Genomic DNA, 25559 nt, shown 5'->3' on the forward strand with positions numbered 1-25559 from the left:
GTTTCCCAAGCAAGGAGTTTTCTACGATCTAGAATTGTCAAATATTTATCACGATTCGTGTAATTGGCGCACACGATTGCAAGTACATGTACCACCGAGACTTTATATATTTTCTATCTGTACGCAGATCAAATCTCAAGCGTGGAAAAAGCATTTCGTAATAACTGAACGAAGACGGATTGTCGTCTGCACGAAAACTGAATCAAGAGGCACGCCATGCACCCGTCCTTGAGTCGTCTGCTATCTAAGCTGTGTACCGTGCGCGTGGCCACAACGTGCTGTTATCTGTCCATATCCCCGAGACTCAATAGTATAAATACAAGGTCAGGTGGAGCATTATCACGCTATATCACAACTATGTCGAAGCCCAAGGTAAGCTGAGATAGAATTTTGCTTTCTAATAATTGAACTGTAACATGGTTGTCGAAATAGTCCTACAGATTCGAATTCCTTGCATTGCTTTTGCTTTTTTATTCTGCACTAAATAGTACAAGGTTATAGACATATAAGGTAGTGGGTCACTGCTGTGTGACACTGCGTACATTACCGCTCATAGATGTTATAGATGTAAGCAATTAAGTAAGGGACCTCTCGTATATGTGTGGAGTACCCATTGATTGCCTTATCAATTTTGTTTATTTGATTTGTTTGACCTTCTAATTGTTAGTTATTTTAGTTCATATGGTGTAAAATTCCCCCCCCCCCCCCCCCCCCCCCCCCAAATTAAATAAGAATAGATAGAAAATACAATAATGAAAATCACACATATTATTAGTCTTTTAACCATAAACATTATCATGACCCCCCAATAAGGTGTAATTATATTCATGACATTAATCACAAAGAACAATGAAGAACGATGCAGGGTTTATTTCATGTTAAAACATTGTTCTATCATGATGTCATATCTGGAGATTCGAACATGTGCTCGCAACTTTGATGGCATCGTCAATTGGACAATGATATGTTTCAGAGGGAAGTACCTAGTGAGTTGTTCCTTGTAGATGTAGCTGGGCAATGCAGATAAACACAATGGCCAAATGATCGCACTCAAAAGTGGGAGAAATATGACAATCGTTATTGGGAAAAAAGATGGAAATTGTGAGAATATCTGTGAAATACCAAACTCAACACCCCTGTTCGTAAAATGGACTTTTGTCGAGGTCAGATTGTGTTCAGTGAGTTATCATTGTATAAATACAGGTAAATATTTTGAAAGCTTGTACACATTACAGTGTTTTTATTGTATGATAAACAATGACCACAAGTCGTTTATTTCTTAATTAAATATCTGAGTCAGAGCCAGACAAATCACTGGCTGATAATATGAGCAACATCCTACATGATCTAGGTATGATGACATGCAATCAACCGACCACCCGATTAGGTTTAGTCTCCTTTCATGACAAGCAATATAGAGTGCTGGGGACCTTTACTTACTTAGAAACAGGTAATTTTTTAAAATGATCTCTTGTAAGAATGACAGTTCAGAGAAATGAAGTACAAATTTATTTGTTTGAAATTAACTTTCCATTCCCTACTGCTTAACCTTTGGATTTTCTTTTTATTGTTAACTCTGTTGGAAGAAAACAAGAAAAATAGATTTCTTGTTTTGTGTCCAGGTTTACATTACCCGACGTGTGCCAGAGGTAGGCCCAAGGCTTCTGGGAGAGTCATGTGACGTCACCCAATGGAACAAGGACGATCCTGTCCCTCGTGCTGAGTTACTGAAGCAGGTTGTTGGCAAAGATGCTCTATTCTGTCTCCTCACTGAGAAAATTGATGATGAAGTGTTGGATGCTGCAGGTATTCAGTGTTATCCATAAGAGGTCAAATGATACATTGGTGTACCGATGCATTGAGATTTCATATGGCGATACAACATGCAATACATTTTCTGCTGTATTGATACTATTAGTTATGGTGTCTTTAGTTGTTGTATACTGTGCATCTTAGATTAGCAGAAAAATATTAGGCCAGGCACTGTAACAAACTTATTATGCCAAAATGTTTTCACTATCCGGTATCTTGTATCTGTTATCTTTATCGCACATGTCACGTCACATGAAAACTTGACACTTACAACCTTCACTACTATTCAAACCTTTGAGGTAAACCTTGTTGAACTGTAAGCTATATTAATAAAGTCACGTACATGATTTTAATGTCTTTGCACATAACAATTAATTTTGTGAAAATTATTTAATGTGAAATATGTGAGGCGGGGCTTGATGGTATACAGCCTCATGTTAGATCAGTAACAATCATCTTGGATTTTTACTGACGGTAAACAGGCTCATATGGGGTTAGTTGTTCTGCTCTCGGATTGGTCAGTCTCACTTTGAGGCATAATAAAAGACAATACACTTTGGTGAAATAAATTGCTTACTTCTCATTTAATCCCCCCCCTGCATTTTTGTCAGTTGAATGTAAAAAAATGTGTTGTAAATTGCATTTAAAGTTCAAGACTAAAAATAACCGCTATGAACATGTGTCTACAGCTAGCTTTTCCTTTCAATCTTGCTCTGAAATATTTATAGTCAAGATGTTTCCATGCGATTTAGCGTAAATATGCATATCGCAATACATATCATATCGTGAACTATGTATCATGATACGTATCATATCGTGACTTTGCTGTATCGTTTCACCCCTATTGTCCATACACTGATTCTACTGTATACTACTGTCTATAATTAGATGATACTGTGTCCGATCAGTTGATGATTATTCTGTGTAGCCTAAACGGAGTCATGACAAAGACAGCCAGTAGTTATGTAAAAAGTTGTTAAATGTCATCCGCTGAGCTGAACTATCCTGCTCACAACACAACTCAGGACAGTTACATGATTCAAGAAACTCTGCATTTTTGTGATTGACATTGATTATTCGCAAACACTTTTTAGTTGGTTTGTTGTTTAACGCTTCACTCAGCAATATTCCAGCTTTATAACGGCGGTCTGTAAATAATCAAGTCTGGACCAGACAATCCAGTGATTGATATCATGAGCATCTTTCCACGCAATTGGGATCGATGACATGCATCAACCAAGTCAGTGAGCCTGACCACCCAATCCTGTTTGTCGACTTTTTAGTAGTAGCTCATTAACACATGCTTATGATATAGTCAGATTCGTACAGTGGACTCTGCTTTGAGTAGAGATTTCTTCTCATGTTTATTATGCTTATTGAGGAGTAAATAAACACTGGCTTGGAGTAATGTGACTTGAATAAAAAACATCTACCTGGGAATATAACTACCATATTGCCTGATATTCACCAGCATTTATTTGAAACAATTTTATATGAAGTAACAATTTGTATACAAATTATTCTTCATAAATGAACACAAAGAGACAAAGTCTATGTTACTATTTTCAACATTGTATCCACAAGGTGAAACATAGTTTGATTTTGTCGGAAAGACTTGTAGTCAAGTCAAGTTGTGGAATGTTAGAGATATTTTACAGCTGCTTCATTCAGATAGTGGCGACCATTTATCACTGAACACATTTCAATATAGTGGCACTGTCTTAAAAATGGTGACAATCACTTTTTCTTTATCACAATTTGTTGCTGAATATTGCAAGGTCATATATCTATTTAATAAACATATGAAAAGGGGAACCACAGCTATTAGCCAACTAGTCTGAGAGTAGACAATAGAATGTATTTTGGATTCTTCTACTTCCCAAATTTAGTAATGAGACAAAAATAATGATAATCATTATGTACTGTGTGTTTCAGAAAACTATTCTTCTTCTGTTTTTGTCAATAATAGAAAATTACAAGCTTATTTGTTTAATTTGTAGCCAGACTATCTGTGAAGTAATTTTTAACTATTGGTATGCAGGCCCCAAACTAAAGGTAGTGGCCACGATGTCTGTGGGGTACGATCATGTGGATGTGGAAGCATGTAAAAAGCGGAACATCTCTGTGGGCTTCACTGCAGGGGTCCTGACCAATGCCACAGCGGAACTGACCGTCACTCTGCTCCTGGCGACCTCCAGGAGGCTCAGAGAAGGTACGGGAAAATCATTAACTTGCTGACTTGTGAAGATCCAGATAGAGAATAGATCTTCAGCAACCCATCCTTGCTGTAACTGGCGACTAACGTGATCGGGTGGTCAGGCTCGCCGACTTGGTTGATTCATGTCATCGTAGGGGGCACGGGTGGCCCAGTCGTCTAATGCGCTGCAATTTGCTGTGCAGAGTTGCGTCCCTTAGGCACGCCAGAAACCTATGATTGTGGGTTCGAATCCCGGTTCGCCCCGATTATGTTTCAAGGTTTGTCAGCACCATACCCCTGCTCGTGGGTTTCACCGAAGTGTTAAACGTCTGAGACCTGCATCACTTCGGGCTTTCCTCCCACATTAAGCTGACACGCTGTGATATGACTGGAATACTGTTAAAAGCAGCGTTAAAACCTAACTCACTCACTCACTCATGTCATCGTATCACAATTGTGTGGATCGATGCTCATGATGTAATTCTCTGGATTGTCTAACCAGACTCGATTATTTATAGACCTCTGACCTATAGCTGGAATATTGCTGATTGTGGCATTAACAACAACAAATTAACTTGTTTCAGCATGATGTTTTGAGAATTATGCCCATGCCTGAAAAGTGAGACCCAAGAATGTGTGACCTGGTGTGATGTGTTGCAGGCATCCGTGCAGTGGAGAACGGTACCTGGGGCACCTGGAAACCGCTGTGGTTGTGTGGGCCGGGCCTTGATGGCGCCACTGTTGGTATTGTCGGCTTCGGGAGGATAGGGTTTGCTGTGGCGAAGCGTCTAGTACCGTTTGGAATTGAAAAAATCCTGTATTCCGATGCAATCCGAAACCCTGCTGAAGGTGAGGTTGGTGCAGAGTTGGCTCCCATTGATGAAGTTCTTTCAAGGTCGGACTATATCATTGCCTGTTGTGCGCTCACTCCTGAAACCAAGGGTATGTTTAACAAATCTGCCTTCTCGAAGATGAAGAAGAATGCAATATTTATCAACACTAGCCGTGGTGGAGTCGTGAACCAGGAGGATCTCTATGAAGCTCTGAAGTCACGCACAATTTTAGCAGCCGGACTAGATGTAACCGTTCCAGAACCGCTGCCAACTGACAGCCCGCTTCTCTCGCTGGACAACTGTACGGTGCTGCCACATATTGGCAGTGCCACAGACAAGTCTCGCGCTGGCATGTCCGAGCTCACGGCAAGGAACATCCTCACTGGTCTGAAGGGCGAGCCAATGCCCTGTCAAGTGAAATAATTGACATTTGTTTTCAGGATCGAAGTATGGTCTATGTAGTAAAGCACTGCCTTGCCAATTTCAAACTTCAGAATGTAGTCAAGGGTTCCGTGTAGCAATCCAAATGTTGAAAATAGAAGTTTTGGGATCCCTAGATTCAAATACTATAGCAGGGTATAACAGAAACCTCATGTACTCCCTTAATTAGTGACACTGACACCTACCTGACAAGTGAAATATTTGGGTATTTATTTTCAGGTTCAGGTAGAATTTGATTTGTCTGCATCACAACCCTGTCAAGTTCATCTTCCTGAGGCAAGGGAGTTAACAGACTATAAACTGGACTTCTATAGTCCCTTGACTCAGGAAGATGGTGTCAAGTTAGAGAAGTAGTTGCTTTGGTTTTTGTCATCCTTGACTATCAAAGTGTACTATATCTTCATCTAATAATGATACGGACCGCTGACACATTTGCTTCCATAACTCTGTTCAGACAAAGATTGCACTATCAATCCATATCTTCATTTCTCTTCAGTAACTTTCCACATATAATTTATTATACTTATGAGTGTAATTTGATTCTGTCGCTGTTCATATTTTTGTGTTATTTGAGCCTGACTCTAAACAGCCGCTGTGGTCTAGTGGAAGATTGGCGGTCCAACCCCTAGCAGCATCATACCGAAAGACATTGAAAAATGGTGCTTGTTGTTATTGTTATCTCACTGCCAGATATATGATTGACTGCAGTAAAATCTTCTTCAAATTGATGTAATATTCAGAAATATTTCACCAAGTAGCCATGTTGTCGGATATGGGGTATAAACATTATATTTACTATTGCTTCTCAGGAAATGGAGTTTCAATAAAACAAGTAAACAGAAATTCTTGATGTATATATGTAGGTTCAACCAGAAGACTACTAGTAATAATTCTAATGGTGCTCCATATTAAATTAAGTTCTTATTGTATGCAATTATTATTCATTAAGAGATTGAGTTCTTGTGACAAAGCATACATGTACTATTCCTGAAATACAGTCATATTGAAACCTACTTGCATTTTATTATATACTGGTACTATATATCACCAAGTTTTCCAGCTTGGGATGGTAGGGTATTTCATGTATTTTATAGTCAAACATTGTTGTGTCGAACTAACAGTTGTCTTGAAGTAAAAGCTGGGTCCTTGCATATTCATTCTTTTTTCATTTTCGGTTGTGTCAAACCTTGTATAACTCGTAAGTACTTATGTAGGTCCCTTCGACTTTGACACAATGGTGTTTGACTGAAGTTGTAAACTTCAAGAAGAAAAGGGCACCTGCTATGTTCCCAAAGACAATGCCCTGTGAGGAGCTGGTCTGCAGCGCTGTAAGGAGTTGCCAGATGAGGATCAGGGGACGTGTGTGATCATAACTCATGCTATCCACTACAGGTTAGCCTGGCCTGTATTAAGGATTTACAGGATCGCCCCAATCATGTCAGCACCAGCATCACCTGCTCGTGCGTTTCTCCAAAATAGTAAACATCTGAGACCTTACAGGCCTCTCCTCACACATTAAGCTGATAGGCTGTGATATAACTGGAATTCTGTTAAAAGCAGCATTAAACTCACTCACTCATATCATGACCTGGCTGTCTTAGTAAACCATCATTCTCCAATTATGAACTATCTGTTCTGTCGTAGCCTCATACCAGAACCTGTTTATCGGGACTCGCCCCTTTCAGTAACCTGCAAGATGAATAGTCGCCTTTCAGTCGTTTCAGGCGTTGTGCAGAGCTGCATGCCATGTGCATGCTAGAAACCTATGATCATGGGTTTGAATACTGGTTCAGTCTGATTATGTTCCTAAGTTTGTCAACACCATACCCGTGCTCATGGATTTTACCAAAGTGATAAACGTCTGAGACATCTCTTAGGGCACCAAAATAGCAAACCAACCTTTATTGGGTTAAAAAATGGGGATCTGAATGGCTATTGATATTGGCTAGAAAGGCTCCCGTGACACGAGCCGTGTGCGGCCTGGCGTTATCTTGTTTGACAATCTCACGTTGGATCAATGGCAGGAAGGAGGTGTTCCTGCGAAAGTTCGTGCCTGTAACGTAAAGCCGTCAGATTTACCCCGCACGTGAACTATATTCGTACGTTTTGTGTAGGATATTTTCCCCCACATCATGACACTTCCTCCACCAAATCTGTCCACTTGACGTACACAATTAAGGGCAAAATGTTCGTTAACACGTCTGTAAACACGAATTCGACCATCACGTCTTTGTAAGAGAAAATGTCACGGATTCATAACAAAACCATATTCGACTCCAATGTCGCAGATTCCATATCTGAACGTAAGTACGTCAACGAACGCGTTGAAGGCGGTGATGACGTCACAAGACGTAGCCAAAGTAAGGTCTCGTGGCTCTCAATCCAACCTGGCGAAGACGATTCCGTAAGGTCTGGGCGGATATATCGTTCGTAGTCCTGGTTAATACAGCACCTGGATGTACCGATCTTCACCGGGTGTGAAGACTCGTGGTCGGCCGGAACGAGGAAGGTCATTGCTTGACCTAGAATGTTGAAACTGTACAACAAGAGTCAAGTCGTGCATGGGGTTCAAATTTGCAAGATCATAGTACGGCATATGTAGATAATCCCATGCGCATTTCAACAAGTTTAGAAGGGCGAAAGAAACAATATTCTTTGTAATGCAATCGGTTATGCATTTCTTTTCTTTTTTTGAGAGTACATTTGAACAATAATAAATAATTAATTTAAAATCACATAGTTGACCCTATCGCTCAGTGGGTAATTCAACAACTGGAAGACTGGGCAAATGTCAGCCGCGTTGCAAGCCTGTCACTTCTGTGTTCTGTCAACTTAATCATCAGTCATAAGTTTTGGATTCCGTTTTTATTAACTCGGGGCTACTATAAAAAAACAAAGATGTGACTTTCAAAGATGTGAAACCCTCCCCATGTGAATCGACCTCAATGTATCAGAGCTGGAACACAGCAATAAATATTATTTTGATGTGGTCACTTGTAGCCCGAACTGCTGCTTGCATCCACATTCATACCTTTGATTCATCAGGACGTTTAGTAACTCGCTTGTCTGTTTGCCGCAATCAGCAATATGCAAGCTAAAAATAACGGCATGTAAATAATCGAATATGGACCAGACAATCGAGTGACTGATATTGTGAACAATTATCCACGCCGTCAGGGTACGATGACGGGTACAAGTCACCGAGCCTGACAACCTGATCTGTTTTGTCGCCTCTTACGACCAGCATAGGTAGCTGCCGAAAGATTCTAAGATTCTTCCACATTGATCTGGCAGAATAATGACAGATGGTCATTTATGGAGATAATGTCGCTCTTGCCATTTGTTATTCTCTTGAAAATGTTTCGTTATCAACTGTAAATTTCTCATCAATCGAGATGAGATGGCAAAGCCCATTTTTGTTACTTGATCAGCGTGTATTCTTTCGTTTCCAACAACGATCTCTTAGATTTCAAGAGTATTTTTTGTTGAAGTTCATTTTGTATATGATCATATCCAGATGTATGATAACGGATTTTTTTTTAATTTTGCAAACAAGGAACCACTTTTTAAGTCGCAATTATTGATGAAACGTCCCTGCATGTGATATTTCACTCGACACATGGAATGTCCTCTCTTTATTACCCATGGGGATGGAAATAACTGAGTTCATAAACATGAAATGTGCACTATTGCAAATATAACTTCACGCGCACCTTTGTATGGTTGACGTCATCCGTACGGCATTATTGACGTCATGCAAATCCCATTGTGTCGCAGAGTCGGAATGACGTCACAACTGAAGCTGTTTTTCTCGTGATCAATTTTTTTTAAATAAAGCCCCCGTGACACTATCAAAAACTTTGATAAAAAAACTTGGTCAAAGTGAATTTCGACCAAGGGTTTGATAGTGTAACATGCCGTCAAAAACTTTGACAAAGCTTTTGACGGGACTTTGATGGAATAGAAACCGATCCTTTTTCTCGTCAAACTTTGATCAAAGTTTGATATAATTTAGCTAATCAGACTGCAAGGAACATTTACCCCTTTTGAACCGGAAGTGCATAGAGTCAAGTCAAAATGAGTCAACTATTTTGGACTGACGAGATGTTGGAAGAATTAATTGCTTTGTTTCAACAAAGACGTATATAAAACAACAACGAGCAGCCTTTGCCTACCCCGACGCCGCCTTCTCTACATGGCAATACACAGAATACATATGACAACAGCAAAAAAAACTCTTCGTCAGTAGCTACCACCTTGGCAAGATAATTCTACCAAAACTTTGACGGCCTGTCAAGAACTTTGATGAGTGTAAACAGTCCCACTTGGACCAAGAAAACTTGGTTTTTGATCAAAGTTTTTGATAGTGTAACGGGGGCTTTAAGGGGAGCTAGAAATAAAGGGTAAACAAGAAATAATTACACTCGCATATGTGTCATACTGATCGGGAAATACAAGAATTCCGTCTTCTCGTATAATAATCTTTATTTCTCTATATTTCTAACGTGCAACGACATTCCATTGGTGATGTCATACAGTGCGATGACGCCAGGCAACACAATGCAGTGACATCGTAGCTTAATAAAAATACTGAAACAACTCCTGTTCGCCTTTGCAGCAAGCAAAATAGGAATTTATGTTTGATTGACAAGTAACGTTTCTTTGATGACTTGTCTTTAAGTCAAGGATTCTCGGCTTAACCACTTCACATCGGTAAAAGATTGACTTGCAGTGTGTCGCTGGAACACTCCCATACACAACAGTCATAACTCAAGTTAGGCAGTGATTGTAAATTCATATGAGTGAGTGAGTATTGTTTTACGCCGCTTTTAGCAATATTCCAGCAATATCACGGCCCTGAAATGGGCTTCACACATTGTACCCTTGCGGGAATCGAACCCGGGTCTTCGGCGTGACGAGCGAACGCTTTAACCACTAGGCTACCCGACCGCCCCTAAAATCATATGAAGAGATATCCTTTAATTGTCGTGGGAAATCCTGTAACGTAGATTGTACACGTTGGCAATTTAGTGAAACCAACGAGAACGTATACACCTACAAGGCGCTGACAAACCTAAAATTAAGTGTCAGGGTGAGGGGTGGGATCGGATTTGGTATTCGAACCAGCAGTCCTGGGATTTTGACATGCCCAAGGGAGGCGATTATGTGTATTTATAAATGTGTAATTTTAATTTTGGAGTGATTTTCATATACTTAATTTATCAAAACAAGTAGTGTACGTGAAAAAAGTGTCATTGTGTCACCCGATGCTAAAATAGTCTGAAAGTACCAGAAGTTAGTTTCCAGAAGAGGTGAAATCATCCAACTGACAAGTTCATGCAGCTACACAATAAAGCATGTCGCAATATATGTGCAATAATCTTGAACGCAAAGCGACACCCCATTTCACCTCACCTCACCCATGCATAGAATGGTGGTGATGGGTTTCTTTCCTCCATAAAAAGCTACGCCTAAAGTGGAATAATTAAAGTGAGTGATGTTCTATTAACAAAAAGATCACCAGTTTAAACATTTTTTTCTTTGGGACACATGCGCTTCTTTGGAATCTATGCCTGCAGTTGGAATGAGACTTTTTTTGGGGTGTCCTTGTATATGTTTGGGTGTCAATGTTCAGTGATTCTACACACCTCTGTAAGCGAAGGGAAATGTTGGTTACTGATGTGCGTCCTTGATGCTGTGTATCGCAAATTTCAAAATCCGTGCTTTTTGTGTTGTGCTAATGTGACGTCATATATTTTATGGATGCTTCAACATTTGCAACGGAAGTTATCACGCTTGAGATTTTATGAACGCTTTGTTGACTTTCCGATGCCTCTAGATTTAGAGGCGTTACGTCACCTATGGAAGGGGTGATATGTGTAACATAAATTCTCTAAAAAGTAACACTCATGGTCAATAGCGTCCAACATTATGTTATGTTATTGACTATCATGAGGTTAATAGAATGACAAATTCGTTGTTGCATTTTTTGAAGTCATTCACCAAATTCTGGGCATGGTGATGCAGGGATTTATGGAGGGTTGAATTCCAAACTGAGTACCATTCGAAGCCATATTGGAAAAAACCCAAAATGCCTTTCATTTTTTTGGTTAAAGTTCATATTTCAATTTTTTTAGGTATCTTAACACTGCATTCAATGCAATGGACCTCGATCTCTATTGGTCCTGTTATCAGTGAAATTTAAGGCAACTAGGCAATTTTCTACATATATAAGGTGGTCTGTAAATAATCAAGTCTGGACCAGACAACCCAATGATTGACATCATGAACATCGATCTACGCAATTGTGACACAATGACAAAAAAAGGCTTCAACCAAGTCATTGACCCTAACCTGTTAGTCGGATGGGTTACTGAAGACATTTTGTAAAGCTGATGGGCTTACATGAAATCTAAACATTTGTCAGTTAAGAGAAGTTGCAGCCATTATGCTACCTAATGACAGGGTAATATGTGTAATAATATAGTGACAATTCTCCGAAAGATAGCAATCATGGCAATGGTCTTCACTATTTGTGCACAAGTTGGTAATATTATTGACTATCATCAGCCTAAAGAAAATAGAAATATTCATCACTACAATTATCTTCTGACTTTATTAAACAAATTAACTAGCATAGCAAGAATAAAAACAAAAACTCATGTTTTCATGATTCGATAGTTATGCATTTTTATTTCCTTTAAAATACAAAACAGAATAATGTTGCATTCGCCTTAAATATTGCATTTGTACATACATGATAAGACGAGATGAGCTGGCCTCTGTGCTCACCGTGGAATTTCTCGACACATGAATGACATCAGCTTTACTCAGTGCCCAACACAAGGTTCAAGCAGCATAGATGCGGGGAAATAGCGCATGATTTCAAAATAGTATTTTGATTTACATAATCTTACATTGACTTCAAGTGGGTGATTGCATGAGTGAGTGAGTCAGGTATTATGAGGTATAGAAACAGGGGCGTGTCATGCAAACTGATTAAACCCTAAAATAGACTTGAACAAAATGGACATTTGGCACATAGATCACTATATACGCTAGAGGAACACACAGATTTATGAAGCAAGGAATTGATGAGATATCAACACAAACAAGTTTAAGACATTGCATAATTGGAGGAAGAATGCCATATCTGGATGTCAAATGCCAATATTGACTAAAACAAAACAGTGGTAATCGATGAATGGTGTTATTTTATAACTGGACTGTAAAACTAAGAGGATGAGTCGATGAAATGATAAACATAACCATAAGGAAACATTTAAAACTTGAACATTGTACATACTTCAATAAACATTTGTGAAACTTCCATTCTTGATAGAAACAATCATATAGTTATCTGACCTTTGATTATGATTTCTTAATAATACTGACTAACGTTTCACAGAAAATGCTGAAAAGTAACACCGAATAAGTTTAGATTTCTTTTTAGACGAACTCACACTACGGTAAAATTGTTATTGAAAGAAAACCCTAGAAGTTGTTTAAAGATACAAAGGAAGATATTCAAATTAAAAATTTGATAGTGATATTTGTTTCTAATCTGTTCTTTTGTAAATGATATTCAATATCCAATAGACATATATTTGAGTTACATTTTACTCTCAAATAGCTTTTCGAGAATAGATAATGCACACTAATTAATATTTAGAAGACCATCATGGCATAACGTTTGAATTAAGACTTCAGTGAACACAACAGATGTATTGCACATGCAGGTAACCCAAATCTTATGCAGTTGAAAAAGTAACATAATCCCAACTTACTAAAACTAGGCCTGTAATCAGCATAGACCACTTTAAAACCATAATGGCAGTTATTTATTGCATATCAAGTTTATAATGAATTTAACACCAGTGTTGGTAGACCAGATCTCATGGTCAGACATACTGTATTCTGCAAGACTATTTCCTACCCTTTACCACAGACCATAATGTGTGGTCTATATGATCTGTATTTGGTCTCTACTTGATTATTACACTAACAATTTCCATGATGAACTCCTAAGCTGCGTGGTTGAGCTTAAATGAAAGATCAATCATAAAATCAAAACATCCACTGCTACTTGAAACATGGTTTTTCACGATAGTCATTCGTAACAATTTTCCTTCAGAGCTAATTTTTAAATGAAAGAAGCATAGTGACATCTTTCACACAGATTATAAGACAATAATATTATGATCTTAATTCAGAATGATGATCTCAGGAATGACAGCATTCGATATTACATATCTCAGTCTGAGACAGCTGGAACAGTATACGATATATATTCTGTGTATATCACAGACACCTGTAACCATGGTAACGGTTCCTGAAGCTTCTGATCTACCAACACAGAGATGAATATTGTCAGTGAAATGATAGGTACATGCACTGGATCACAGTTGGTGCCAATACCAGTTTGTCTACAAATGTACAACATTTCACAAAGCTGCTTATCATACAAGCCAACTGTGAAATAGGCGAGTGAAATTACACACAGATTGACATCATGGATATGTAAGAACATGGCGGTATGTTGGCATCCCTTGTCAAGGTTCCTGTGAAACATCTTCACAATTCACAGACCATCCGGTGACAGTTCAGATTAAGACCCTCACGTTACTTTCAAGCATTTCAACAAATGTAAATTTTGTTATTTGTGAAATACTTTAAGCCGATTTCAAGACATAAAAGCTATAAATTTCAATACATTCAGAAATATCTGATCAGTTTGAGTAAAAAGTTAATACATGTTTCCTCTTAAATTCAACAATCAGATTGCAGTGGTTGTCATTCCAACCAGCAGATGTTGAATATTTGGTTTGCCTATTTAGCAGTACTTTTTAACACTGATACATATATGGGCATGACATCTCCATGACAACACAGATCATGGAGACTCCCTGACCAGACATTCCAGGTGATCCTGTAGAAACACGGAGGGTCTTCACCTTGTAGTTAGGCTGTCTGTGTTACACCAAGGGATGGCCTGAAGTCACAGGGCTGGAGCACCTCGTATAACACAATGGGGCTTCTAGGTGGAAGAAAGTCTCTGTCACATACAAAGCCCTCATCAATGAGACTCACAAAACACTGACATGATGCACTTTTTTTCTTTATGAATGATTTTGGTAACATTTAGAATCACCGAGAATTTCTTACATCGCCCCCTGCCTACTAGCTTACAGTTTGTATAAACTGTCATTGGAACACCATGAGTCAGTCACAATAAGATTGTGCTTGTAAGTTCATAATGCATGGTCACCTTGACCTCAGAGTTGCAGGTCAATGTGACCCAAGTGCAGGTCAACACGACACTTTCGACCTGAACTCTATCAGTCCAACAAAACAGCAACTTATGGTTTAGCTATCTGTACAAACATCTATGAATGTCTTCAAACAAGAATACAGTATGTACACCTGGGGGGACCAGGCCTCTCTGTTGTGACTAGAAGCAGTCTTTACTCTGTATCAGTGGTAGTATAATCGTGTGTACACCTAATATAGCACCATCACAGAACTCTCAGTGCTGTCCCGACCCCTCCTTTGGGGGGAGAGGGGATGTCCAGGGGGGGGACAGCACACTTCATGTCCCACTTTCCAATGGGGGTCAGTAGAAAGACAAGCACTGGGCAAAACAAATAAAGCACCCATAACGTTTCACTTGTCATCTGGATCACCAACCACAGTATAGGAACATAGCACACTGTATGCATGGGGGTGGGGGTGGCAACCACCCATATTAAAACACCTTTCATCCTCCCTGAAAGGAAGCACCATTGTCACAGATGCCATTCTTTGCCCCTCACAGCTTGACCTTAACCTTGACCTGCTGAAGCAATATCAGCCATATCGTTGACTTGGTCAACGGCCATTCTTCAGAAATTAAACACAACTAAAACCTAATTTTCCAGTCCTACCTGGCTTGTTTGATAAATCTTATATTGTTCGCGTCATCTGAGAGTTCTGGGTAATCCTGGGGAGAACGGATGTACTCTCCTTCCCATCCGTTCACATGGCCATTGGCTTGAAGCTCTTTGGCGTCTTCGTCTTCCCATTCAAACCTTGTGGGTAGACTGTTCTGTATCAAGTACTTCTCCGTGTGCCACGCTGATGCCACAGCACGCTCCTTGGCATGGTGCAAGATTCGGTTCATCTCGTGGTCAATGTTGGTACCGTAGCGGATATTTATCACAGTGTGATTGCCATGGATACGAACATCTATCTCATCCCGACCTCGTCCAAAGCCATGACTTCTCTGATTCTTATGCACAGAAATATTGATGCCATTATCAAGCGTGACGAGATCAGTGGTGATGCCCAGTGTGCGGAGATCATCCTCAGCCTGGGTGTAGCTGGATTTGATGAAGTAATGAACGTCCTTTCCATGAATCGTGTAGTGGAGTTTGACCATCTGGGACTTGTTCAGGAGCACAGTCGCAAGCTTCCTCGCCCATTCAGAAGCAATGTCTGCCACATTGATAACAGCCTTGCCACTGACGATGGAGATGGTTACCCCCTCGCCAAATATTGCAAGGAGCGGTGCTGGTTTCTCACTCGGCAGACTCTGGAGGGGCGTGATCTTGGACTTTGGAACAGTTGAGATCGTCAGGAGGTTCAGCATGTCACGGTCAAAGGTGCACTCAAACGCCGAGGAGCTTGGGAGAAGCTGGAAGTCTGTGGTGGAAGGCTCCGGGTGGAGTATTCCGGTGTAGGACACATCGGGAGCCATGCTCTTGATGTCGTAGCCCAACACTGACAACCAGCTCGTGAGGTCTGTGAATACAAGAGAGTGAGTGAGTGACTTCCACCATTGCAAGCTGCAGCATCAGATGACATGCCACCCACCCATCCCACTGCTGACACCATAGAAAGTTTTGGGAATATGTTGATATAATGACATCAATGCACGGATGAGAATTTTCTATGTATTTCATTACATCAAAGGCCAATTTTGTGATACATGCCCTTACAACATACACATAAATCATTTAGCACCCAATCGCCCTTGGCTAACTTTCAGTGTTTTTCAAAAACAACCCCATGCTCATATATTTACTCCTATGCTTCAAGATCCCCTCTACAATAGTAACCTGAAGGTACATATTCCAGACCCATGGAAAGTGTGTGTATACAGAATTTAAATTCTTCCATATCATTTACAATTGCTCACATGAAATGGTGTGTTTTACCATGGATCCGAGTCCTACCATGGATCCGAGTCCTACCATAAATCTGAGTCTTACCATGGATCCAAGTCTTACCATAAATCCGAGTCTTACCATGGATCCAAGTCCTACCATAAATCCAAATCTTACCATGGATCCAAGTCTCACTGAGAACTACAGCGGATCCTAGTATGTTTGTGGTACATATGTATCACTACTTAACCACTAAAGAGGACAGTTAACTCACCTGTGCGGGGCAACTTTTCCTTGGCCATGTGGAGGTTGATGAAGTTGCGGAACTGGTACAAGTTGAGGATCTCAGGCAGAGAGATGACATCTTCCAGTTTATCAAACATGCCCGCATAGTCTGGGGACAGCCACCGTCCAATCTGAGTGTCGTAGACCCTCTTTGGGAAGTGGGCCAGCAGTGTGACCGGGTTATAGATGGCGCCCTGGAAACCGAACACCAGCTCAAAGTTGGGGTTGGTGTCCTGTTCCAGCAGCCCAAGGGGCGTGTAGCTGCACTGCTTGATGGTATAGCCTTGTTCGTCAAACACCACCAGCGGACTGCCATTGGGATCGGAGGCAATGTAGTACACTTTGTTGTTACGTTCCATGGCTAACAACCTCTGATCACGGTCATACAGGTAGAGGGTCACTTCGGCTGAAGTGTGGTTGTAGGTATGGGTGACCTGCTTGGAGTCCTGGACGTTGGAATAGAAGAACTGCACTGTCCTGCCATACATGTCTTTCTGGACTGACAGTCTCCCTTCAGAGTCATAGTAGTAGGAGAACCTGTACTTGTCCCGCTTGGAGACGGAGATCAGATTGCTGAGGGAGTCAAACAGGAGATGTTCTTTGCCTCTTTGAGCCATGAACCCGTCCTTGTCAAACTTGTACCACATCTCTCCGAACTTCTCGATCCTGTCCCCGACATCGAACTCCAAGTCCTTTATCTTCTTGTGTTCCGTGATCTTGAAGATGTTGCCGTTGGCATCATAGCCATATTGCCAGGCTGATTGACCTTCCAGTAGCACATCCTTCATGTTGTTATCAATGTCATAAATGTACTCGATCGCCTTTTGGTCTGTCTGACCAATCCTACGTCGCCACTGATGAATTCTGTTCAACTGGTCGTAATTGATTTGCAAGGTGAAGCGAACATTTTCTGCAAATTTGAATTGAATGTCTCTCATTCTGCCGTAGCTATCATACTCTCGAATGATGTTGATACTGCCGATATTGAGAACCTCCTTGTCCTGGGCAGCCCACTTAATGTCAATAGTTTTGACCTTTGACAGTTTGCCATTGATGTCACTGTAGGTGTTGTTGCTGATCAGAGTGACGTTGTTGGTGAAGACGGCAACTGTTGCGATTAGTCGGAAGTTGTTGTCATAGTCGTGAGTGAAGTTGACTCCAAGAAGGTCCTGGTCGTGGGGGAAGCTGACGGTCATGGTCTTCACCAGGGAGCTGATGTAGCTGTAGTTGGCAATGTAGCTGTACCCGGACATCTTGAGGGCGGTGCTAGCGAGTCTCTGCACATCTGGGTTGTACACAAACTTAACACTGGTCTTGTCAAATAGAATCTCTGATCTCTGGAAATGATTGTTGTAGCGGTAGTACACACATCGCTGCTCACCAGGATGGCGCACATGTTTCAGTTTACCATTGGTGTCGTAGTCCATGATGAAGGGCAGATCTATCCCTGGTGGCTGGTACAGGTAGCGTTGAATACCAAGGGAAAGAACTCTGTGGAACAGGTGCTTGCCCAGGACAGGAGTGGTGACTGCAGCCAGGTGTCCCTCTGTGTCATGTTCAAATAGGTACTGCTTTCCACTTGGGAGAATGATATCAGTTGGCTGGAAGAGTTGGAATAGAAAATTCAGGATTATAAATCAAGCATGTAATGAAAGCAGTCAAAGAGAAAAAAAAGCTATTAAATGTAAGTATTAAGAGTCTCAGTAGAAGCTTTTCTCCTTTCTTTATCAGGAATCAAAGGAAAATATATAAACCTGCAAAATATGATCTACAGTATTGAGGGTTCCTGTTTTACAATTAAGGTATTGACAATATTTGCATCATGATGACACGCTACATTGATCAACTATACAGCAGTATCTCATGCTGTTTCAGTGGACCACTCACCTTTGAGAAGCACAAACAAGCACATGTGAAAACAATTCATAGTTAAAATGATACAACTTTTCAAAGGGTAACATGTGTTTTAAGTACATTGGCAACGAATCTCTGTCCCTGATGCAAAAAGACCTGCTCCTAAATCCCACAAACCTTCTTTGACCCGTATCTGTAGAAGTATCGGAACTGTGCCCCATTTGTGGACGTCCTCTCAGTGAGCACCCCCTTCTCATACTGCCGAGTTTCGCGCAACTCCCCGTACTGCCACTGAGTGATGTCGCCGCGGGGGCTGTACGTGATGTTCATGGCGTGGTGACCCGTTGCGGGCAGGAAGTGCGACGGCAGGCCGGAACTGTCGTAAACGATCGTCAGAATCTCTCGCAGAGTCTTGTCCATAATAGTTTCCATGTGGGTTTTCCGGTCATACTCCATTGTCAAGAGATTCTCTCCATTGATCTGAAACCAAACAATCAGCCCTATGTTCTTGCTATCTCCTTAGCTCCAAATACATCATGTAACCATGGCAATATACTTTAAGGGACGTGCTTTTTAGCTAACATCAGCTTTTTTGTGCTCTAGACGAGTGAATTTAAACCATTTGGTCTGATTTGTTTTACTCATGAATATTTGAATATTAAACAATACAAATCTATTTTGTTAAACATGTTCATGTCTACATATTTTATTATTGGGAACAATGTCTCCATGTTGTTAGTACTTGAACCTCTCACGAACCTATATTATAGTACTAAAAAGAAGTTAAAGAACACCCACTTGTTTCTTATGAAAATATTGGGTGTTTACAACTTCTTTATATTTGTACACATTGTAGCATTAAGGGGCAGGTATCACTGATCATTACTTGAACAGTTCATTTGACAAACAAGAGGTCAGAAATACCGGAGATATCATTCAGCCCTTTAGTATAGTGTGGCCCAAATTTTGCACCCACAACTGACAGTGTAGTGTTAATAGACAACAAATGGTGGCACTCAACATCTTGTGGACAGTAAAGCTGGTTGTTAACGATACACACATCTACAGATATCTATTTGTTAGGAGACAATGTAAAGTTTACACGCGACTTCGTTGTCGAAAGTAGTCCAGGAATGTTAGTTCCACATATCAGTGCTCTGTGGGGATTATTTTTTCTCAGAATTGACTCCATAAAGTGACATCATGCTTTTCTTGCAGTACAGCCAGAAGATAAATGGAAGAAGTGGAGAGTGTTGGTTTCTGCATATACACCTTTCATGCCTCATCTAGGGGAGGACTGCCTATCTATGCAATTGCTTACAGTGTTCTAATGTATATATCTGGATTTGTTTAGGTCTCATGTCTTGAAAAATAAAACACAAAATAAATGTATATACAGTATGTGAAACAAAAGATTCATTATTCTCGAAAATATATGGAATGTTAAATATCTATTAAAAATATTAGATAAATTATATTAATAAATCTGTTAGAATCATAATCAAAGTAATTATATTAAAATTAAAATTTCAACAAAAATTAAAACGCTGTGAAAGCAAACTGTACTTATACATCAAACAAAATTTTAAACTTCAAATATGAAATCAGTATAATAATTAGCATGCATACACAACTTACTAGAACAAACAAGAATCAAATCTTTAACATGAGACCCAACTTGTTTTCTTTCAGAGAATCTAACAATACGGGTTTCAGCTATATGTTGTCTTGTACTACCTCATGCTTGTGGAAAGGGGGTAGACATTTGTACGGAGATTGTCATTAGTTGGATCTAACATAAATGTCTCCGTTGATGCAGGTAAATCTTCAAATTATCTCCCCTGACCAGCCATTCTGCTTTTGCTTCCACCAAGGTCAGTCTGTGTTTGTGTTTCAAGGTCAACGAAAAACCATTCATGATGTGAGTGAAGCATGGTTATTATGATGGTGTAAGAATCGCCCACTTACAAAAACGTCCATCCTCGGAACCAGTGGCTGCAAGTTTTCACATGGTGTAGTCAAGCATGTTTCACCACCAACAGTTACAAAGCCAACATACTTCACAAAACTTAACAAAAACAACTTGCAGGTTGAGATTTTTAACAGTGAGGGTTTAACAGACATAGCTCTCACGCAGCCGTCTATAAGTACCCTCGGAAAACAGGCACAATATCGCCAAACTCCTTTTTTTTCTCCAACATTTCAAGCACTTCAGGTTCATAGGAAACTGTTTGAAACAGGGTTGCGATTTGGAACTACAATACTACAGTTACCATGGCAACATACATGAAGCCTGTGTCACGTAGACAATATGCGCGGGAAAACAACACTAAACATCCAATCAGAAATTTCAACACAGACTGACGTTGTCAACCAAAGCACAATAGACCCAATCAGACGATATGAGAATATCACCCTGTAATCTGTCTGTAACATAGCCCCATATGTCTTGGAAATGTCCTTGCCAAATTCACAGATGCCTTTCGGAGATTCATTGAGTTTCAGGAATATGAAATTTTGGACATCGACAAGAAAAGGCTGCGGCAAGGACAGTTAATCAAGGCTATGCTATCGACAGATTTCTTAATGTCATTACTGTACAACTCTTTCACAACCATATACAGCTATGGACTGTTCCATTGTGTGGAAGCTACCATTGACAGATAGGGGGGGAAAGAGTGCAACCTGCAGCAAAGGACTCAATTTTCTGGTGTTCAAGCCAGACGGCACAGTTGCCGTGCACGATGATATGCTTGTGCACCAGAAAATAGAACACTCAGTACCAACAGTGATAAACCCCAAAAAATAAACACTTTGGTAAAATATAATTAAATAATACTTTGTCTTGGCAGGACTCTTACCATTAATAAGAACTTAACAAACTCTTAAATATAATAAAATTAAACTTGAAAACATGAAAATCATATATATGATACTATTAGGAACAACACCTTTTTTGTAATATCTCAAACATTAACAATTTAAGGTACAAAGAACATGTTTAAAATATAAAATGAAACAAAACGTCAATATACTTTGGAGATGTGAAAGGTTATCACTGTTGATTCTGTGTGTTAATGATTACGCACGAGATGTAAAAACATACCAAGAGAGCTTTTTCCTTGATTCCATCCTCATGCCAATCATGCATGTGCGCATGCCGTGAAAACGGGGATCCTACCCTCAATCGTTGACCGATCTTTTCGATGATTCGACTCTGCCGACTCCTACCCTTGCGGCGTAAATAGAAGCGCCATTCCAGTCGGTGAATGTACGCCCCCGGTATGATCACCTTCCTTTTGTAATGCATGCGGTGCTCGTTCTCCATGATTGGGTGTCCTCCTGTTTCTATAGCAACAGTCAGGTTGCTAGGGAACAGCACCACAACAGCTCCTCCAGGCAGGTACGTCACTTTCGTCTGGGTCGATCCTGAAAAATCCAAATCGGTTTCACTAAAGCTGAACATAGGGTGAAGACATCTTTTTAACCATAATATTCTACAATGTGAGTTTTCGACAATCTTCAGACACAATTAGGTTTTTAAGAGGAGTGATCAACAGCAGCCTGTTGTAGTTTTTAGCGAAAAGAAAAGAAATGCACAACATAGACTTGACGAGAGAGGGCGTGAGAGAAGCCACGTAGATTTCGGCCATCACTATGTCGCGCTATCAGACTTAAGGCAGTGCTAACGCTGCTGTAGAGGGAGATACATTCACGCCCTAGTGGAGGAACAGTGATACAAGAGGAGGTAACTCAAAAATAAATCTTCTCTTATCAACTAAACGCAACAGGCAGTAGAAGGCTTTGCTCATGCTTAGAAACATACAAGTTATTCTGTGACGGTTTTCGGCATGAGTGAATATTTACAACAAATCAAACTAAAGAGAAACGTCTTTGCTTATCTTTACAAATCAAAACTAAAGAACATGTGGAATGTGAAGAGAGTGGACGACTTCGGGGCATGCATTGACATTTGCAGAGAATATATGGCAAAAATGCTCTAAGACTGCAAGGCTCTAAGAGAGCACAAATGGAGGACAACAGATTGATGCTTGAGAACAATTTCGTGCTTCATGCTGCACAGCCTCATTCCACTAATATTCCACAAAGCTCATTTGTATTTCTAAATGTGCAACTTTAAATTAGACTGTCGTTATACACATGTACTACATGTTATAATAAACTAACACACTAGACAAGTCAGTGAGTACCTCTCATCTGAAATAAGACTGCAGAGATATTTCATTTTCATGGATAATATCAAAATGGATGAAATTTTCAAAACATTCAATATTGTTGGTATAAAGCATGCAGAATACAAGAGTAAAGTTCAGAAGCAGTTCCTTGATAAAAGCCAGATAATACGGCAAGATCTATACCCGCATAAAACAAATAGAAACATCAAAGAGTGATGCGTTAAAGGCAGTGACAACATTTGCAGATCATATCATGTTGGTGAAATGATATTAATCCTTAAGTGTCCGAACTAGAGCACGTTACTATAGATTCTATACATAACTCATCACCAGTTTACTGAATATTGAAATATTGAAATTGAGCTTTGTGAAACTTGAAATACAAGTCGCTATACAGAGTGGCGGTGCAGAACTGACTAGAAAGATGCAGAGAATGGTCATTCAAAGTTCAAAGTTGAAAGATGTTACACTTTGTAAGCTTTGTGGGTGATATTCAGAAGGCATGCACACCATAATTAGTCAGAATAAGAAAATCAGACATAATTTTAAAATTTGAGAAAACATCAAAATGGTCAAAATAGGTTTCTGTGTTGTCTACTGATTATACAAGTTTTAATAGAAATCAAACATTTTCTATTCAAAATAAAACAAAAGTTTACAGCAAAATCATATTTTGCTACTCTAAACCTTTACCCCACAACTTGGAGAGATTGCCATCCTCCTTTCCTAAAATAATGAGATGTGATTTAAGAATTGTAATGCTCAAATATATCATGTTGCTTTTCTAACATGATTCTTTGGTCACAAAACAGTCCAAATAGTTTCATATTCATATCATTTATGGGTAATATTGATGATTGAACAATTAGTTGTGGGGAAGGTAGGACAGTGCTCAATCTATGATCATGTGATCAATCTATGATCTCTTTCCAAAACTGTTTCAGTCAATTAGTTTTTACCTGATATCAATGTCAAATGGGTATATATTTTAATGCTTTCAGTCTAAAATAGTTGGGACAAACATTTAAACATGTTTTTGATATCTATTTACAATATGATTATTTGTAATTTGGTAATTTGACTTCTATAAATAATGACATTGAAAATTTGAAAATCTGATTTCGATCCATATGATTACCGGTACTTGAAATTTGAAAAGAAATCCATCAAAAGAACTATTTAATGGGAAAATGTTGAAATTGTAAACAATGTCCCTTTCTGAGGTCTCGTTTTCCTGGAAATATCTGTAATATGTACATAGAGATTGAGCATCGTCGTCCTATTGGTTGCCAGCAACTGCTGTTTATTTGTGTTTATCATAGGTGGAATGCAAGCACTTGCCATGCATGACAGATTGCACGCTCCCATAGGTCGCCATAGCAACCACATCACTGCTATCTGTAGTGACATGAACAATGGAACCTGTTGTGTTCACGTCGGTCTGCAGACGAGTTATCTCCCCTGTCGGTTGACTGATGGTGAGTAGTCGGCCCATGTCGTCGTACTCGTATTTGAAGGTCTGGCCGTCGGAAGTGTGCTTGGACTCCAAGAGGTCTGTGCTCATCATGTAGGTGAAGGTTGCAGTCATGTTGTTTGGGGCCGTGTAGCGATAGAGGTGGCGTTCGTTGTCCATCATGAGTTCACACTTGGCGTTATTCGGGGTGATTATTTCTTTAGCATGTGTGTCATATCCGCGGACGATTATCAGACTATTGCCAGCACTGTCGATTACAGATTTGACCTTGCCATAAAAGGAGTTGACATTGTAGGTGAAGTTGTACATGTACTGATTGGTCATAATGCTGATGGTGTGCTGGTGTTGTCCGTAGCGGTTAAATATGAAGATTTCCTGGGTTTCAGGGGAGACAACTTCATACTGCTGATTCACACTGCGTTCCGGAAGCTCAGACACGATGGAGAACACCCTGAGATTTCCCATGTCGGCGATGTGCATAATGCCGTCAGGTGTCACAGTGATCGACTTGGGCGTGTTGAACAGAGCCTGAGCGGCCAGGCGTTCTTTCATCACATAACATGGACATGTCTTCTTCTGACAATCGCACTTGGATTTCGCCCCAGCAAAGTGATGTATCAATCCGTCAGTTGTGACAACACGAACTCGGTTGATGTGATGCGTGTCACTCTCGACAATGTAGAGGTCGCCATGAGGTGAAAAGGTGATGGACTCGGGCGACACCAGGGTCACGTGATCAGCGATGCTTGTTGCCTGTTCATCGTCGGACAAGACGCCAGCTGGAAAGAAGTTTGTTTGGCGAGGAGGGCAGTAGGCTGGACGTCCCGCCACTGTGACCAGCTTGTAGTCCTTGGTCAGCTTCAGCACAATGCTGTGATCAAGAATGTGCAGGGTGTCATCAAGGGGATCAATTGCAAGAGCTGTCGGCCATCGCAAGCTAACCTGAAACACAGGGAAGGGTATTAGTCTTAGCAGTCAACTGAGGGCAGACTTTTGTTTGGTTTATAAATCCACCGACTCCCAAAAACAGAAAATGAAAACCAAATGAAAAAATGAAAAGAAATAAGTGAAGTGTTAAAAAAACCCATCCGAGCATGTCATCGGCTGTTGGTCTCAATGCAAATACATTATTTGATATATTATTATTAAAACCTGTTGAAAATGTATCATAAAAACTCCAGTCCCGACCATTTCCCCCCAAACCTACATAGTTATGAGGGAATTAATAGTATATCTATGAAGTGTAGTTTTTACATTTATATTTTTTGTGACCTACCAACCTGAGTACCGGTATATGGGCCACAAATTCAAGGGAAAAAAAAG

The 25559-nt window shown here is 40.1% G+C and overlaps 2 protein-coding genes across 15 annotated transcripts in view; one reads left to right on the forward strand and one right to left on the reverse strand.

Annotated features, from left to right (window-relative positions):
- Window positions 1–6432, forward strand: LOC124148125 (glyoxylate reductase/hydroxypyruvate reductase-like). Its single transcript, XM_046519078.2, has 4 exons — window positions 1–372; window positions 1623–1806; window positions 3854–4024; window positions 4670–6432. The coding sequence occupies exons 1-4, from the start codon at window positions 217–219 to the stop codon at window positions 5263–5265; spliced, it is 1107 nt and encodes a 368-aa protein (XP_046375034.2). The 5' UTR covers window positions 1–216; the 3' UTR covers window positions 5266–6432.
- A 5515-nt stretch (window positions 6433–11947) lies between these two features.
- Window positions 11948–25559, reverse strand: part of LOC124148126 (teneurin-m-like) — a 393541-nt gene continuing 379929 nt past the window's right edge. For 11 of the 14 annotated variants that reach the window (XM_048387909.1, XM_048387911.1, XM_048387900.1 and 8 more), the window contains 5 exons: window positions 24104–25178; window positions 21673–21995; window positions 18744–19046; window positions 16702–18313; window positions 11948–16062 (listed from right to left, as the gene is read on the reverse strand). In XM_048387909.1, coding sequence (XP_048243866.1) covers window positions 15203–16062; window positions 16702–18313; window positions 18744–19046; window positions 21673–21995; window positions 24104–25178 — 4173 coding nt within the window. In that variant the 3' untranslated portion in view covers window positions 11948–15202. The remainder of the gene's footprint in view (window positions 16063–16701; window positions 18314–18743; window positions 19047–21672; window positions 21996–24103; window positions 25179–25559) is intronic. The other 3 variants (XM_046519084.2, XM_046519082.2, XM_046519083.2) reach the window with 3 other exon arrangements.

The sequence above is a fragment of the Haliotis rufescens genome, unplaced genomic scaffold, assembly GCF_023055435.1.
Source record: "Haliotis rufescens isolate VD_foot unplaced genomic scaffold, xgHalRufe1.0.p SCAF_7, whole genome shotgun sequence".
NCBI classification, from domain to species: domain Eukaryota; kingdom Metazoa; phylum Mollusca; class Gastropoda; order Lepetellida; family Haliotidae; genus Haliotis; species Haliotis rufescens.